This window comes from Dipodomys spectabilis, unplaced genomic scaffold (genome assembly GCF_019054845.1).
Source record: "Dipodomys spectabilis isolate Male_0828 unplaced genomic scaffold, ASM1905484v1 ptg000210l, whole genome shotgun sequence".
Classification (NCBI taxonomy): Eukaryota; Metazoa; Chordata; class Mammalia; order Rodentia; family Heteromyidae; genus Dipodomys; species Dipodomys spectabilis.
Genome location: NW_024870887.1, coordinates 4,865,158 through 4,878,746, shown reverse-complemented (window position 1 = coordinate 4,878,746; position 13,589 = coordinate 4,865,158). Strand labels below are relative to the sequence as shown.

General features: G+C 41.2%; 1 protein-coding gene across 2 annotated transcripts in view; it reads right to left on the bottom strand.

The window, feature by feature from the left end:
• Spdya (speedy/RINGO cell cycle regulator family member A) overlaps positions 1 to 13,589 on the bottom strand; it is a 42,414-nt gene that overhangs the window by 6,364 nt on the left and 22,461 nt on the right. Inside the window, exon 6 of one of the 2 annotated variants that reach the window (XR_006150163.1) lies at positions 6,998 to 7,180. Coding sequence is in view for 1 of the 2 variants with exons in the window: in XM_042696713.1 (XP_042552647.1) it covers positions 7,089 to 7,180 (92 nt within the window). In the remaining variant the exon portion in view is untranslated. Of the gene's footprint in view, positions 1 to 5,650; positions 7,181 to 13,589 lie in introns of those variants that run through there. The other variant, XM_042696713.1, reaches the window with a different exon arrangement.

The window sequence follows — 13,589 nt, the reverse complement described above, 5'->3', positions numbered from 1 at the left end:
AAGCTCAGGGACAGCGCCCAGTCTCTGAGTTGGAGTCCCAGGACACTCTCTCTCTCTCTCTCTCTCACACACACACACACACACACACACACACACGCACATGAAGGAGCTGGAAGTGCAAGTGTAGCTGTAGCATCATGAATGGGAAAAGTCAAGTTTAAGCATGAGGCCCATAAATTCAAGCCCCAGTGGCCTCTATACACAAGCACAAAGTGAGGAAATTAAGTTTAAATTTTACTTTGGTAATCCCCACCCTTTTATCTGTAAAAGTGAAAAGTATGCCAGCTTACTGTTCCAATGGTGTAGACTCACTAGGAATGATACTTTTATTTTCCCATTGCACTCAAGTGCAAAAGCAAGTCTTGAACTCTCTGTGGTTAATTTTGTAGTACATAAGGATGGCATATTTAATAAAGCGTATTACTAGTGCTGCATTGTTAAAAATCAACAATAGGGCTGGGAAGGTGGCTCAGTGGTAGAGTGTTTGCCTTGCATGCATGAGGCCCTGGGTTCAGTTCCTCAGCACCACATAAGCAGAAAAAGCCGAAGTGGCGCTGTGGCTCAAGTTGTCTAGCCTTGAGCTGGAGAGCTGAGGGACAACACCCAGGCCCAGAGTTTAGGCCCTACAACCGACAAAAAATAAAATAAAATAATAAAAGCCATGTGCTGGTGGCTCATGCCTGTAATCCTAGCTTTTCAGGAGTTAGATCCTAGGATCATAGTTCAAAGCAAGCCCAGGAGGAAAGTCCACAAGATTCACCTCCAATTAAGCAGCCAAAATATGCTGGAAGAGGAGCTGTGGTTTAGGTGGTAGAGTACTAGCTTAAACAAAAATCTCGGGGGCTGGGAAGATGGCTCAGTGGTAGAGCACTTGCCTTGCATGCTCGAGGCCCTGGGTTCGATTCCTCAGCACCACATAAGCAACAAGAAAAAAGCCAGAAGTGGCGCTGTGGCTCCAGTGGTAGAGCACTAGCCTTGAGCTGAAGAGCTGAGGGACAGTGCCCAGGCCCAGAGTTCAGGCCCCACGACCGGACCCAAAAAAAAAAAAAAAATCTCAGGGACAGCCCTCCAGGGTGAGTTCTAGCCTCGGGACTGGCATCAAACAAACCAACAGTAGACATACTAGGTCTGAGGGTGTCATTTACCTCGTGTATCAGGCCTTGAGCTTGATCCCCAACACTACCAAAAATAGAACCATGATATACTATGCTTGTCCATTTAGGAGAAAAAAAATAGCTACTACCATGAAACACTTAATTTTCTCGAAGTTAGCTTCCTAGTTTCTAGTTTAAATCTTATACTAATCTATTGATAGTGTTTTATTTTTGGCCAGTTGTGAGATTGAATTCAGGACATGGGTGCTGTCCTTAAGCTCAAAAAAAAAAAAGATCCTTTCCCAGCAAATAATTGACTGCTTTCTACCTTCAAGGGATTATTTTAGGGAAGTGTAATATTGCTCTTAACATAGACCTTACATGCAGACAAGTTGACAGACCAAACAAGTAAAAGAATTGTCATTTCTTTCTCTTTTTTGGTTGGTTGTTGGGCTTGAACTCTGGGCCCCGGTGCTGTTCCTCAGCACTTCAGCCCAAGGTAAGGGCTCTACCACTTGAGCCACAGCACCACCTCCGGTTTTCTTTTTTTTTTTGGGTCCGGTCCTGGGGCCTGAACTCTGGGCCTGGGCTCTGTCCCTCAGCTCTTCAGCTCAAGGCTAGCACTCTTATCACTTGAGCCACAGCGCCACTTCCGGCTTTTTTCTTTTTGCTTATATGGTGCTGGGGAATCGATCCCAGGGCCTCATGCATGCAAGGCAAGCACTCTACCACTGAGCCACCTTCCCAACCCCACCTCCAGTTTTCTAGTGGTTAATTGGACATCCGAGTTTCACGGACTTTTCCTGTCCAGGCTGGCTTTGAACCACAATCCTTGGATCTCAGCCTCCTGAGTAGCTAGGATTACAGGTGTGAGCCACAGGCACCCGGCTGTCATTTTTCTTTTTTAACTATTTTTAAAAAAGTGTGTGGCAGTGGGGGGGGGGGGAGTGGGGGGAGGAGGATGGGAAGGGGAAACAGAGGAGGAGGCTACAATGATAAGAAATGTACTCATTATCTTGCCCATGTAATTGTGACCCCTCTGTACAATATTTTCACAATTTAAAAAAAAAAAAAAATTGTGTGGCACCAAGCACTCTACCACCAAGCCAAATTCCCAGCCAAGAATTGTCATTACAAGTAGTGTTAAAGCCAGGCGCTGGTGGCTCACGCCTGTAATCCTAGCTACTCAGGAGGCTGAGATCTGAGGATCTCGGTTCAAAGTCAGCCCGGGCAGGGAGAGACCGTGAGACTCCTATCTCCAATAAACCACCAGAAAACCGGAAGTGGCGCTGTAGCTCAAGTGGTAGAGTGCTCGCCTTGAGCTGAAGAGCTGAGGGACAGCGCCCAGGCCCAGAGTTCAAGCCCCACGACCGACAAAAAAAACAAGTAGTGTTAAACACCATGAAGACAGATAGAAGAGCAATGACATTTTTTTTTTTAAACTGGGTGTCCAGAAGGAGGAAAATGCTTGAAGTCAGGATTAGAAGAGGTGTCTGAGGAATGAAAATTGATGAGACACCTAAATAAGGGGACAGCCTGCCTTTGAAAGGCCTAAAGACAAGAATGTTCTTTTGAAAAGTCTCTCACAAAAATCCTATTGTGGGCCAGGTACTCATGTTGTAATCCTAGCTACTTAGGAAGCTGAGATCTGAGGATACTGGTTCCAAGCCAACCTGGACAGACAAATCCAAGAGACTTTTTTTTTTTTTCTGATTGGTTGTAGGGCTTGAACTCACAGCCTGGACACTGTCTCTGAGCCCCTTTGTGCTCAAGACGAGCACTCTACCACTTGAGCCACAGCTCCTTTTCTGGTTTTTGAGTGGTAAGTTGACAATTAGAGTCTCTCAGGGCCTTTTGCATGGGCTGGCTTTGAACCAAGATTCTTAGCTCTCAGCCTCCTGAGTAGCTAGGATTACAGGTGTTGGGAATTGTACACAGAGCTCATGCATGTTGGACAAGGGATGCCCCACTGAGCTACATCCCTAGACCCCTTAATATCCTAATTCTAAATTATTTAAAATAGCTTTCCTCTGGACGGAATTTCCTGCTTTTGTTTCCTCAGTGACATGCTCATGGCTTACCAGGCCATGTTCAAATGCTTTAGACAGGCATGTAAGTCTGTTTATCTTGGGGTTTGTGGTGTGGCTCAGTTGGTAGAGCACTAACCAGTTAGCAAAAGCATCAGGAACTGAGTTTGAGTCCCAGTTTTGGACCTAAACAAAAAAAGTCAGGCAATGATAGCTCACTCCTGTAATCCTAGCATCTCAAGAGGTTGAGATCTGAGTATCTCAGTTTGAAGCCAGCCCTGGCAGGAAAATCTATGAGACTCTTATCTCCAATAAGCTCAGAAATGGAGCTGTGGCTCAAGTGGTACAGCACTAGCCTTGAGCACAAAGAGGACAGTACCCAGGCCCTCAGTTCAAGCCTCAGGACCAGCAAAAAAAAAAAAAAAAAAAATGTATTTCTCCTTCTGAGATAGGTAAACTGTGTTTATTCTATATATGCTTGGTTTTGTTTCTATTGTGATTATTACCTTTAATTCTGCACTCTCCAAGCTAAGGTGATTGTGCTTTTTACTTTCTTATAACTCCTAATACATGTATTACCATGATTTTCATATTATTCTAATTCACTGCTTTATTTTCTAGTTGATTCTTATATCTTATTAAATAAACCATGAACCTCAGATCTCATCCTCCTGAGTAGTTAGGATTACAGGCATGAGCCGCCGGCACCCGGCTTCATTTTTTAATTTTTGACTCATTTCTCCAACAGTAGTAGCTAAGAAGAGTAGGTGTTTGTATATAATTACCAAGCCATGAATCATAGGATATGAATATGATAGTATTGCTGGACGCCAGTGGCTCACGCCTGCAATCCTAGCTATTCAGGAGGCTGAGACACCCAACCAACAAAGGAAAAAAAAAAGTATGATAGTACTGATGCTGGACATCAGTTTAGGTGACACTGTTTTGGAAGCTGGCTTAGGTTCAAGTGGGTTGTGCTGTTTTTTGGTTTTTTTTTTTTTGTGGGCCCTGGGCACTGTCCTTGAGCTCTTCAGCTCAAGGCCAGTTCTCTACCACTTGAGCCATAGTGCTACTTCTGGTTTTCTGGTGATTAACTGGAGATGAGAGTCTCACAGACTTTCCTGCCCTGGCTAGCTTTGAACCACGATCCTCAGATCTCAGCCTCCTGAATAGCTCAAGCCTGTTTTCCTTTGTAATTTTTTTTTTTTTTTTTTTTGCCAGTCCTAGGGTTTGAACTCTGGTCCTGGCACTGTCCATGTTGCTCAAGGATAGCACACACTAACACTTGAGCCACAGTGCTACTTCCAGCTTTTTTCTGAGTAGTTTATGGGGATAAGAATCTCATGGACTTTCCTGCCCAGTCTGGCTTTGCACTGCAATCCTTAGATCTGTCTCCTGAGTAGCAAGAATTACAGTCATGAGCCACCAGCACCCTGCTTGTAATGTGGTTTTTAAATACATTTTGTTTTGCCAAGTAACAGACTAATATATTAGTTTTGTACTGGAGTAAGGTGTTGTCATCCCATAAAAACTTAAAGCAGTAGGGCACCAGTGGCTTACACCTGAAATCCTAGCTACTCAGGAGGCTAAGATCTGAGGATTGCCTTTTGAAGTCAGCCCTGTCAGGAAAGTCCCTAAGACTTGTATCTCCACTTAACCACCAAAAAGCTGGAAGTAGAGCTGTGGTTCAAGTGGTGGAATGCTAGCTTTGAGACAAAATAAAAACAAAAAACCTCAAGGACAGCAGCCAGGACCTGAATTCAAGCCCCAGGACACTCTCTTTCTCTCTCTCTCTCTCTCTCTCTCTCTCTCTCACACACACACACACACACACACACAAACACTCTGTTTTGGCACATGTCCCAAACTCAGTGATTTCGTTGCTTAAATCATCGTTCATATCATTAATGTTTTTTTTGTGACAATTTGGAATAAACTTTTTTTTTTGGTGGTCGTGGGGCTTGAACTCTGGGCCTGAGACCTTCCCTCAGCTCTTCAGCTCAAGGCGAGCGCTCTACTTGAGCTACAGCGCCACTTCCGGTTTTCTGGTGGTTTATTGGAGATAAGAGTTTCACGGGCTTTCTTGCCTGGGCTGGCTTTGAACCGCGATCCTCAGATCTCAGCCTTCTGAGTAGCTAGGATTACAGGCGTGAGCCACCAGCACCCGGCTTGGAAGAAACTTCTTAAAAGGTATAATGTGAAGAGTAATGTCAAGTAATGATCTCTGGATTTGGATTTTTAACTTACTATTATTATTATCTCTAATTTTCTTTTTGTCTTTTCTTTTTTTGATGCTAGTCCTGGGGCTCAGACTCAGGGATGGGGTGCTGTCCCTGAGCTACTTTTTCCCCCCTCAAGGCAAGCACTCTACCCCTTGAACCACAGCTTTACTTCTGGCTTTTTACTGGTTAATTGGAGGTATGAGTCACATGAACTTTCCTGCCTGGGACTCTCAGATCTCAGTGTCCTAAGTAGCTAGGATTGTAAGTGTTAACTACCAGTGCTCAGCTCCTTCCTAACTTGCATTTTTATTCTCTTCCTCTTGATTTAATTATGACATTTATAATTTATATTTGGGTAAGAGGTATGTAGTGAACTTAAAATAGAAAGGTAGTAGTAGTTTAGTAGAAATGCAAAGTACATGTTTCCCTTTTCTGAACACATCACCCAGGTTATTGAACTTCTAGATGGAATCCTGCCTATGAACTTGCTCTCTCCTGTGAAAATTAAGGTAATTGTCAGAGATTGGTTGGTTTGCCTTGCAAAACAAAAAAGTGAATTTTTACCTCAAAAAGTAAAACCTATAAACAATACAGATTTACCATTATATTCTCAGAAGGAAATTGGAATTGAAGGTAAAGAATTTCAAGAGAACAACCCTTGTGGATTTCAATTTTATTTTATGCATAGGTTTGCAATAATAGAGTGGTTCCTAAGTATTCTGAGCAATACATAGTAAAAAGAAAATCTTCCTTGGGTATTTTGTTCCTGTAGACATCAGAATGTAGTACTTATTCTGTTAACAGAATCATGAATGACTTTTCCCTATCTTTTATGTAAAATTCTGGTAACTGATAACTAGCCTTTGTAAATGATTCATAGTTTATTTGTTGTGAGCTTGGTATGTGAAATAATTTAAAGGATGTTTTATGTACACATTGGTGATTTAGGATTAGTTTAACAGAATGTAATATACAAATACTATTATTGCAAAAAAAAAAAAGAAGTAACTCCTAAATGCTGCTACAATTCTTCAAAGAACTAAGTTTAAGTCTTTCCTATGTACACATTATTTAGGCTGTAAAATGTTTTCTGATATCCATTGATTTATGATATGGTTTTATCCATTTGGTTATAAAACCATAATGTAACTGTAATCATTGAAAAATTTGTATATAGTAACTTGCAGAATAGCTCCAAAATAAATGTTTTAAACTGTGAGAAAAACTTAAAGGAACAGTAATATTTAACAGTTTTTGTTAACAAATTATAAAACATTTTATGTAGCTTATAATGTATTTTGTTCTAAAATGGACAAATCACATTCTAATTTTCCAATGACTCCCTTCCCGGTATTGCCACTGGCAAACTGGTCATATAGGTGAGTGGTTTTCAGACCATATCAGATTATACTTTTTATTAATGTTATGATCTTATTTTTTCCTCTCTTAAATTAGCTTTTCTTATCACATTGAAGGAGTTTAAACCACAACTGAGGGTCCAGATGACATCAGCTGATTTGAAAATGGAAAATTATTAAATTAGAACTTCATATTGAAAAATCACCTTCATAAGTTGGTATTTTTAGCTATTACTATGATTTGTATAACTTTTATATATAAATTTGAAAAGCAACAAAAGCTAAAGAAAGATAACAAAACGACTTGGATGTCCCACTTTGACAATGTCTTGTGTTTAGTTTGGTATATTGTAGTAAATAATTCCAAGTTGCTTTAGTTGAGCCATCTCATTCTTCACTTCCTGTAAACCACTCCATGGATTTGTCTATCTCCACAACATTTGTTTTCTTTCCATGGTTTGATTGATGTTCATTAGCTACTGAAATAAAATACACATTTTAATATAAATTGTGTGTATCTGTATATTTAAATATACATTTAATGGCTCACATATATTTTTAAAACTGAGGAAATTTGGCCTACATTAAGTAGGAGGGAAAACTGACAAGAATGATATAGTCACCTTAAAATTATAACCAAAAATGTAACTTTGAAAAAAAATTGGGTTCTGGGAATTAAACTCAGGACATTGAGCCTTGTATATCCGAAGCACATAGTCAATCATTGAGCTATGCTCCTTAAATATAACTTTTGGGTTTTTTTTTTGTTTTTGTTTTCGAGACAGAGTCTCACTATGTAGCCCAGGCTGGCCTTTAACTCATACTTCTCCTGTTTAATCCTCCTATATATTGAGATTACAGGTCGGTATCACCACATCCAGTTTCAAGATGTAACAATCCTCCCCCTCCCCCCCCCCTCTTTTTGGTCGGTCATGGGGCTTGAACTCTGGGCTTGGGTACCTGTCCTTGTGCTCTTCAGCTCAAGGTGAGCGCTTTACTGCTTGAGCCACAGCGCCATTTCCGGTTTTCTAGTGGTTTATTGGAGATAAGAGTCTCACAGACTTTCCTGCCTGGGCTGGCTTGGAACCGTAATTCTAGATCTCAGCCTCCTGAGTAGCTAGGATTACAGGTGTGAGCCACCAAACACCGGGCTTCCTCTCCCTCTCTTTATCTCTATCTCCCTTCCCTCCTCCTTCTCACTTCCTCTCTTTCTCCCTCTGTCTTCTTTCTCTCTCTCAAATGTAGTGCTGGGAATTGAACTCATAGCCTTGGGATTGCAACAATCTCTCATTCCTCTCAGAATCTTTGTAACCAGATTGAAAGAATATTGGAATAATTGTACATAAATCAAATGTCTAGAAAAGAGAACTACACTTTACACATGAATTAGTCAGGAATAGGGCTGTTATTCACAGGTATGTTATTTTGTATTTGCTATGTATCACACATTGTTTATGGTTTTCAAATATGTGCAAATCAACTGTAAAGCTATTTTTATGGTTAAAACAAAAGATTACAGTGGTTATATACTTGCTTAAATATAGATGTTTCATTTTATTTATTTTTTGCCCATCCTGGGGCTTGAACTCAGGGCCTAGGCACTGTCCTTGAGCTTCTTTTTGTTCAAGCCTAGCATTCTACCACTTGAGCCACAGCACCACTTCTGGCTTTTTCTGTTTATGTGGCACTGAGGAATGGAACCCAGGACTTCATGCATGCTAGGCAAGCACCTTACCACTAAGCCACATTCTCAACCCAATATAGATGCTTTATATGCCTTAAAGTATTCATGTTTAGGTAGATAAATGCTGCTATTCCTGGATTTACCACCATAGTCTGTTTAGAATTATGTGTATAAAAATTTTTATAACATTTTACAGAACATGAAGGCTTATAACCTAAAAATCTCTGCCTCAAGAGTATAGTCCATAATAGAGCTAATTTATAATCACACAAATGTAAGACTTATGACTGTCATAAGTGCTCTAAAGAAGTACAGGGTAAGCTGGTGCTGTTGGCTCCTGGCTATAATCCTAGCTACTTAGGAGGCTGAGATCACAGTTCTAAACCAGCCTGGGCAGGAAAGTCTGTGAGCTTCTTACCTCCAAATAATCACTAGAAAACTGGAAGTGGTGCTGTGGCTAAAGTGGCAGAGTGCTAGCCTTGAGCTGAGGAACTGAGGGACAGGATCCAGGCCCAGAGTCAAGCCCCACAACACACACACACACACACACACACACACACACACACACACACACACACACACACACACACACACACACACACACACACACCAGGCCCAGAGTCAAGCCCCACCACACACACACACACACACCAGGCCCAGAGTCAAGCCCCACCACACACACACACCAGGCCCAGAGTCAAGCCCCACCACACACACACACACACACACACACACACACACACACCAGGCCCAGAGTCAAGCCCCAACACACACACACACACACACACACACACACACACACACACACACACACACACACACACACACACACACACACACACACTCTATGGGGTAGTATGAGTAGCTATGAATCAGTCCGGTGATGGTAAAATCTGGGGCTTGATCTCAGGGGCTTAAAGCTGTTTACCATTGCTTTCCAGAGGGTTTGCTTCATATTTTCTTTCTTGTTGTTGCTCAAGGGGTTTGAACTCAGGGCCTGGGCACTGTCCCTGAGCTCTTTTTGTTCAGGGCTAGTATTCTCTTTGAGACACAGCTTCACTTCTGGTTTTTGAATAGTTAATTTGAGAAAGGAGTCTCACAGGGACTTTTCTGCCCTAGCTGGCTTTGAACTGTGATCCTCAGATCTCAGCCTCCTGAGTAATTAAGATTTCAGGTGTGAGCCACCAGTGCCTTGGTTCACATTTTCATCCAGTAAACGATCAGTAAGTTTGCTGACAGCTTTACGCCTATACTGAATCATGTGTAATTTCCTCTGTGGATCTAGTCGTTCTAGGGGAAGTTTTAGGTATATTCTTACATTGTGGAACTTTCTATTTTAGACAGTGGGAACTTCTGAAGGCTCCATGGCCATATAAAAAGATTTTTTTTTTGTGCCGGTCCTGGGGCTTGAACTCAGGGCCTGGGTGCTGTCCCTGAGCTCCTTTTGCTCAAGGCTAGCACTCTAGCACTTGAGTCACATCACCACTTCTGGATTTTTCTGTTTATGTGGTATAGAGGAATCGAATCAGAGCTTCATGCACGCTAGGCAAGCACTATACCACTAAACCACATTCTTAGCCCCAGTGATACTATTTTTGAACTCAAGATTTTGTGCTTGCTAGGTAAGCTGTCTACCAAATGAGCCATACCCCCAGGCCCTTTTTTGTTGTTGCTGGTTATGGGGCCTGAACTCTGGGCCTGGGCACTGTTCCTCAGCTCTTCAGCTCAAGGTTGGTGCTCTACCACTTGAGCACAGCACGACTTCTGGCTTTTCTGCTTATGTGATGCCGAGGAATTGAACCCAGGGCCTCATGCATGCCAGGCAAGCGCTCTACCACTGAGCCACCTTCCCAGCTCCAGTTTCTTTAATTTTTAGTTTTTTATGTTGGTACTGGGGCTTGGACTCAAGGCCTTGAGCGCTTGCCTGGCTTTTTTGCTCAAGGCTAATATTCTACTGCTTGAGCCATACCTCTACATCTTTTTTTTGTCAGTAAGTCTTATGGACTTTCCTGCCTGTGCTGGCTTTGAACTGCAATCCTCAGACTGACTCAGCTTCCTGAGTGGCTATGATTAGATGTGAGCCACTGGTGCCTGGCTCCCCTAGCCCTTTTGTCTTTCATTTAGAGTCTTGTATTTTTGGCTTTTGCTGGTCTCAGACCTATGCCTCCCTGAATAGCTCAGATTATAGCTGTAAATCACTTCACCTGGCTTGTTTACTGAGATGGGACTTCATTAACTTTGTCCAGACTAGCTTCAAACTTCTATTGTCCTATCTCTGCTTCCCAAGTATTTTGGTTTACAGGCATGAGCTACCATGCCCAGCCCACAGTCTCATACATCCTAAGCATGTGCTATCTCAGCCTTGATGATATCCTTATTAAAGAATTTAACCTATATAATGAGGATTATGGTAAAGACAAAAATAAATACCAAAGTTCAAAAAGGATTTATTTTTGGAAAAAAACTTGGTAATAGATATAACCAATCTAACTGATATATATCCTATTTTATATATAATAACCTTTTATATATACATATATATATATATAATAGGTTATTTAAACAGTTGGAACGTTCTGTATCTACTTACACCAGGGCAAAGGCTTAGTGTATTTTCCCCCTTTGGCTTCATTCTAAATTCCCAGGGGTCCTCATATAGTATACACCCATGTTTCACTTGAAACAGCCTACATGTTATGAGATTTAAGGCAGCATAAACAGAATTCAGTATAAAATGCAATATGAGGGGAAGTGGCACTGTGGCTCAAGCAGTAGAGTGCTTGCCTTGAGCTGAAGAGCACAGGGACAGTGCCCAAGGCCAGAGTTCAAGCCCCACGACCAACAAAAACAACACAAAACAAAGTAATATGAGGGTTGGAGGCTCAATAGGTAGATTGCATGCCTAGCAAGTGCAAGGCCTGAATGAAAACCCTAGTATTAGGGGTGGGGTAGGGAAAGTGCTTTGAAGGTTAGGAGATGTGAGTTCCGGTAGAGGATAAGCATCATAGGTTCAATCCCCAGCCCCACTGCCAGTAGAGTAAAGAGAGAGAGAGAGAAAGTGCTGTGTATTCATATAGAACTGGGTTCCCCTCTTGTTCTTTCTTGTTTTACACAGTAATAGTGTCACTTCTCTGAGTTTATTTTTTTGTCAGTGTTATTGATAGATTGAGTTTATAAAAGGCTTAGCACAAGTGCCAGATTGGTGATTATGATGTAATTTATAGACTGCTTCATCTATCCTCTCCAGTATGAAATGTTTTGACAGTGTTCTTTACTTTGTCAAACTGAAAAACATTTTTTTTTTGGGTCCGGTCGTGGGGCCTGAACTCTGGGCCTGGGCGCTGTCCCTCAGCTCTTCAGCTCAAGGCTAGCACTCCACCACTTGAGCCACAGCACCACTTCCGGCTTTTTTCCTTTTTCTTATGTGGTGCTGAGGAATCGAACCCAGGGCCTCAGGCATGCAAGGCAAGCGCTTCTACCACTGAGCCAACTTCCCAGCCCCTGAAAAACATTTTGTTTTAAATATTACAATATGTTTATGTAAAGCTTGTTTTTTGAACACATGTTCAAAAGAAAGTTTTTTTCTTAGCACTAGAATTTGAACTCAAAGCCTCCTGCTTGTTACAAAGACATTCTACTGGTTGAGCTGTAAATTATTTTTCAGATACATTCTCATGCTTTTGCCCAGAGCCCACTTTAGACTGCCATCCTCTACTTACCTCCTGCATAGCTAGGATTACAGGTATGAACCATCATACCTGTTTTTTTGATTTTTGTTTTTTTCCTGAAACCTGGCTTGTTTCTTAAGATGGGGATCTTGTTAACGTTACTTTTTTTTCTCTTGAGCTTTCCTGAAACTGCAAGCTTCCTATCTTTTGCCTCCCAAGTAGCTGAGAATACAGGTATGTAGCACTATGCCTGACCAAGAAAAAAATTTAAAGTAGAAATTATGTTATGCTTTTACTTGAAAATCAGGACATTGCTTTTTGAAAGAAATGTGAGGTCTTTGAAAACTATCTGTGCATTTTATCATAAAATGCCAAGGCAAAGCATCAGCTCTTCGTTTTCCTCTTGCAGAATGCTGGATTAAATTTTCTCTGACTACAATCTACTAAGGTGACTCTAACCTTTGTTTTTGTTTTTTTTACTCTAACCTTATATAGCCTATAGGAAGAAAATTTTACCAATAGGCTACTATTAGAATGCTTGCCCCTGCTTTTGGTCATACCATGTGCCCTTCTACTCTACATCAGCTCTCTCTGAAAATGTATGTAGACTTACTGGTTTAATATGTGTGTAAGCAATAATTTTTTTTGTATTGCCCAAACTCTGCCATCATTGAAGGTATAACTAATGTTAATACTCAGAATGATGCAATAATGAATAAATATTTGTTTCTTCCTACACAGGACCTGTAAACTGTAAACCAGAATTTTATCCAGGAGCAAGATGAAAGCCCAGTTCCTTCTATAGATTCCCTAAGTTGATATTGTACTTTCATCCACAGTCTTTCAAAGACTGTTTTGTTTTGTTCAAAGAAACACTGACTAGCAGAGCCTTTACTCCAAGGTTATATATCAAGATAGACTAAAGTATATATTATGGTTGACAGCTATAGGGGCTAATCTGAATAAAACACAGTTGTTTCTGTTCTTTATGTAAATATCTTTTTAAGTTTTTGAAATTCACTGTCAGCTTACTCCATATAACCCTTCAGCCTTAGTTCTTACTCCATATAACCCTTCAACCCTTAGTTCTTACTATATATTTTTTAACCACATCTTTAGCAGTCTGCTAAAAGGCTTCTCCTGAAGCACTTTTTTTTTTTTGTGCCAGCCTGAGGCTTGAACTCAGGGCATGGGCACTGTCCCTCAGCTTCTTTTGGTCAAAGCTAGTGTATTACCATTTGAGCCACAACTCCACTTCTAGCTTTTTTTGTGTGTGATTAATTACAGACAAGAATCTCACAGACTTTTCTGCCTGGACTGGCTTTGAACCGTGATCCTCAGATCTCAGCCTCCTGAGTAGCTAGAATTCCAGGTGTGAACCACCAGTGCCTGGGTCCGGTCTTCTGAAGCTTATTTTCACTGCTAAAAAGAGGATTCCAGTTGTCATTCAAGGAGCCTAATGTTAGCACCTGACAGTCTGCTTCATTTATAGGGAAAGAAAAAATAATTTAAAAAAGAGGATTCCATCAAAGGACC